The following is a 4,957-nucleotide window of genomic DNA, read 5'->3' as shown; positions in this document are numbered from 1 at the left end:
TTCAAGATGGATCTAGAAATTACTTTTTTTGCTATGAAGGCAACCCCATTTTTCCTTGTCTTTCCATCTCCAGAGTAATATATCTTATGGTCATCTGACTCAAAATGCCCCATGCCAGTCCATCTCATCTCTCCAATGCCTAATATGTCAATATTTATGCATTCTGCCTCTGAAATCCCACTAGAGGGTCAGCAATGAAGCAATTCCAACTTGAATGTAAAGAGGGAGGGATAGTTACGAATAACATATTCATGTATATTATTTGTGTTGTTGTATAACATTAAGTTGAAACTGATCCATAACTGACACATCACCAAGTTTCCAGAGGCAGTAGATCGCACAAAAGAAGATTGCCCATCTTTCTCCTGCAGAGCAGCTGGATTCAAACTATAAACCTTTTCATTGACAGCACAGATCCTTACCACTGGGCCACAGAAACTCCGTATTTTTTGTATAGAGAGATTAATTTACTTATTTTTTTAATTGCTATTATGAGTTCCATTGTTACCTAGCATGTCTTGTCAGATTATAAATTCTATAGCTATTGGTTCTCACGTTTCATTTGGTATATTAGAGCAAAATCCAAGGTATTTGAAAAACAGTAATTTAACCATTACTTAGAACTTGCAGTCATGATGATACCTGTTTTTAAATTTCTCTGAAGGACTTTTCTTTTCCTCTTAAGATTCCAGTTCTGCAAACAAACAATGGTCCAAGTTTAACAGGATTGACTACGATAGCAGCTCATCTAGTCAAGCAGGCTAACAAAGAATATTTGCTCGGGAGCACAGCAGAGGAAAAAGCAGTCGTCCAACAGTGGTTGGAATACAGGGTAACTCAAATTGATGGACACTCCAGTAAAGACGACATCCGTACTCTATTGAAGGTATCATGACTTCTTTTTAGCTGCAATGTGTGCACTGAGGTTCACTTTGATTATGAGACGACTGTCTGAATAATCTCATGTACTAGGAGTTTATACTTCTGTTTTTTTTAAATCATGACAAAACATTTTCCCAAACATTATGTAAAGTGATTAGGAAATTCAATGTGTTAAATATAAGATTCGTATACAATAATTTTGGTCAATACAAGTACTTTGAAAGAGAAAGCAAGATGTTTTTTTATTGAGACTGTTTTGTCAGTTGTTTCTTCATCTTTTCAAAGCACACCTGTTTTTTTATTGTGACTCATATTACATTGCTATTTTTTGTTTTCCTGGTCCATTGTTAGCTTTATAATTCCATCTTCATACAGCAAAGATCTAAATCCAAGGTGCATGCCCTGACATTGATATAGGTACTAAATTTGTTTTCTGAATTTAGTGTTTTTAGAACTTATCTGTGTGAATATCTGTAGTTTATGCTTCTAAGAAGACAGTAAAGCAATACAGACTTTTAAGAAAAATGAATCCTTCCTTCCTTTAAAAAAACCAAATAAACCTTGTTCTTGGACTTTTTTTTTTTAACCCTCTTATGTATCAGTTTTATATACTGGCTAGGAATAGATTCTGAATCTAAATGCATGTGTTTGCATCTCAGTCTCATAGATGGTGACCTCAGGCAAGTAACTAATCCTCTTTCTGTGCCTTAGCTTCCTTATGTTAAAATAAAGATTATAATAGCCTGCACAGCACAGCGAGGAATAAATACAAGAATTAAGTCATTCTATAGAAATACATGAAACAGTACATTCAAGCTTTTAATATTAAAAACTCTCTATGTGTTTTAGGGTGTTACATATTGCTGTTGCTGACTGAAGGTCAGTGCTTCAAATCTCCCAGCTGCTTTGAGGTGGACAGATGAATAGTTTCTTCTTACAAAGATTTATAGCCTTGGAAACCCAGTGGAGAGTCACTGTAAGAAAGACTCTACTAGAGAACAATTGGGTTTGGTGTATATATGATTACGACATCTTACCCAGTCAACTGGGGCTCAGATGCACTTGGTCAGATGTGAGACTTGATAAAATTAAAAGACTAAACATCCAGTGCATATCCAGTACATACTGGATCCCTAGTAAAAGCTTGTTAAGAGCCATTGTAGTACAACAATTAAGCAGTTACTAACTGAAAAAATTGAAAGTTCAGATCCACCCAGTGGCTCTAGGAGAAAGGCCGACCCATTCACATTGTGAAGTGTAAATTGTAGAAAACCTTATGGAGTGGTTCTGCTTTATCACATGGGATTGCTGTGAGTCAGTAATTGACTTGATGACACTTAGTAACATCACAAGCTGCTCATGTCTTCTCATAGCTCAGAAGTGACATCTTTTTAGACTAAATGAAAGCAACTCCTACATTGCTAAGTGGGGAAGATATTAAAATTCTGTAGGTTTTGCTTCACTTTAAAGACTCCCAACTTTATATGTTTTTCTTAGAAAAATACTAATTGACAAAACTTTTGTCATATTTTGGTGACATTATGCCACTGCATGTTACACAGACTACCATAACTTTGTTATTTCCTGTCAAACAGTGCATTAACTCTTGTAGAATAGGAGCAGATTAGAAAATAAAACCATTTTCCTTTGTTTTATGCTAATGACTCTCCCTTCATCACTGTTGCCTGCTCCTAAAGACACACACAAACAAACACACATATATTACAGGGTAACCAAATCCTTGAAATAGCTGACAGGATTCTGCCTGCCCTCACTCTGGCTCTCTTCACCAGAGGATCCTCCTTTCCTCTTGCAGGAGCTCTATTGACTTAAAAAAAAAACTAGAAATGAACATTAGACATTAGTATGTTTTGTGAATATTTTGAATATGTAGAATCTTGTTTGGTAGAAAAAATTTGGTTTCTATACCTAATCATGAAATACTACCAAATCACAGCTTTAAAACTCCATTTGTTCACTCCCTTAAGAATCTTAACTAAACCTTGGAGATATTTCTAGAATTTACATATAACTCAGAAGAGGAATAACTCATTTCAGATCTGTTTTTAATGCTTCTTATCATGTGATGTTGTTGTTGTTGTTGTTGTTGTGTACCATCAAGTCAGAACTGACCCATAGCTGACCTTCCAGCAGGTTTTCAGAGGCAGTTAATTGCATGGAAAGAGATTGCCCATCCTTCTCCTGTGGAGCAGCTGGTGGCCTCTTAACTGCTTGCCTTTGGGGTTGCAGCGCAGCTTCTTGCCACTAGGCCACCAGAGCTCCCTTTATAATGTGATAGCAATATATTTTATAATTTACCAGAATTGATTCTTGTGAAGAAATGAGAGAAAGTATGACATGTTGCTTTAGAATTTAGGTGGTAAACCCTAACATGCGAATATATCCTGCCACCCACATGTTATGGATTCTTCTGAAGCTGTATTCTTGTGTCTTTAACTGTTGTCTTGCATAAACTAAAAGAGATTAAATTCCATTCAGCAACCTTTACGGACCCTTACCCAATATATGTGTCAGTACTTCATGAGGTGATTTGAGAATAAAAACAAAATGCTTTTCTTTGAAATTTAAGAAAGTAAATAAATGCTGTTGATCATTAGGAAATGTTTTGCAGTTAGTCTTTAGCGAGAGAAACCTCTTAAATGAGCTTCATAAAGTGCTCTTTCTTTTTGCACATTTCATTTGAATGTAATCTAATACAGATTCCTGTTCTTTCAAATTGCAGTTGATTTTGAGAGAAGCGTGAAGTAAAATACTAATTAATGTTTTTATCTAAATTTTTTTTTCTTCCAAGAAATGAACTGATTTTACATGCTGATCTATCACATATTACCTCTAGATTAGATTAGGACCTTTTGAGATTCTTTAATGTAAAATTTCATTTTTTAAATTTGTACTTTTGGAAGCTATCTTAGTTTTAATCTTTAAATTTATTTTAATATGTTTACAGTAAAATAATCTTAAAAATTGGTGCTCATCATCTAGTGAATCCTCACCTTCCTTAGCTTTAAATGTTATTTACAATTGAAGTATTTTGTAATTATCAAAGTTGGCACTTAATATTTCTCTTATTATTTCTTTGAAATAAAAAATGATACTATTAAAACCTTTTTAAATATGACTAAGATGGTCCTTTTTTTGGAAAAAAATCTTAGTGTTAAATATCATGTTTGTTAAATACCAGTATTTTGTTTTCTGATAGCCTTCTGAATGTCAGGGGGGGGGGTGTTTCCCCTTATATTTTTAAATTAATAAATTTTTGTTTGTTTCTAGGACCTTAATTTGTATCTTGAAGACAAAGTCTACCTTACAGGCTATAACTTTACCTTAGCAGATATTCTGTTATATTACGGACTGCATCGCTTCATAGTGAGTATTTCAGTACTATCTTTTCCCACTGCCATTTAGAATGAAAAAAATATTAATTTTGATATCTGTCTTCTATTTAAGTTTGCATTTTAATTTATAAAATAAAAATGAGAGGACTTCTTTCTATACAAGAATCTTATGCAAAAATTCCTTCCATCATGTTGCTGTTGTGTACCATGGAGTTGGAATCGATGCATAACTGACCCTCCAGGGTGTTTTCAGAAGCAGTAAAGTACTTAGGAAGGATTGCTCATCCCTCTCCAGACAAAGCAGCTGGCGAATTTGAACCACATGGTGGTGGGCAGATCTGACCTCTGCTAATTACACAAGAGGAAGGAGTCACATTGAATAATCAGCCTACAGCAAGACAGGCCTTTCTTGAGCTTCTTAACTCTCAGCCATTACTTGCACTCTTTTTCAGCAACTCCTTCTCTAACTGCCCTCTCAACCTTATCTTCTCCTTTCAGATCATAAATTCAATACTCCACCTTCCATAAAACCTGTCCTAGATTTTCACTTTGTAACTCCCTATTCTTATCACTTTTTCCTAATATAATTCCTTTCCAGTCTAACCCAGATTCCATCACTTCAGTTCTATCTTCTTCTTCACATCATCAGCTCCTTTGGTGTACTCTAAATTCATTATCATTTCTCTATATATCTCCCAGTTCAGTTCCAATAAATGCAT

At 34.7% G+C, this 4,957-nt stretch overlaps 1 protein-coding gene across 1 annotated transcript in view; it reads left to right on the top strand.

Annotated features, from left to right (window-relative positions):
• EEF1E1 (eukaryotic translation elongation factor 1 epsilon 1) overlaps positions 1–4,957 on the top strand; it is a 24,715-nt gene that overhangs the window by 10,712 nt on the left and 9,046 nt on the right. The window contains exons 2-3 of the mRNA XM_006888743.1: positions 686–886; positions 4,174–4,269. Of these exons, the coding sequence (XP_006888805.1) occupies positions 686–886; positions 4,174–4,269 (297 nt within the window). The remainder of the gene's footprint in view (positions 1–685; positions 887–4,173; positions 4,270–4,957) is intronic.

The sequence above is a fragment of the Elephantulus edwardii genome, unplaced genomic scaffold, assembly GCF_000299155.1.
Source record: "Elephantulus edwardii isolate Elephantulus edwardi_28Jun2011 unplaced genomic scaffold, EleEdw1.0 scaffold00071, whole genome shotgun sequence".
Lineage (NCBI taxonomy): Eukaryota > Metazoa > Chordata > Mammalia > Macroscelidea > Macroscelididae > Elephantulus > Elephantulus edwardii.
Note: the sequence above shows the minus strand (reverse complement) of the source record. Positions and strands in the feature narration are given on the sequence as shown.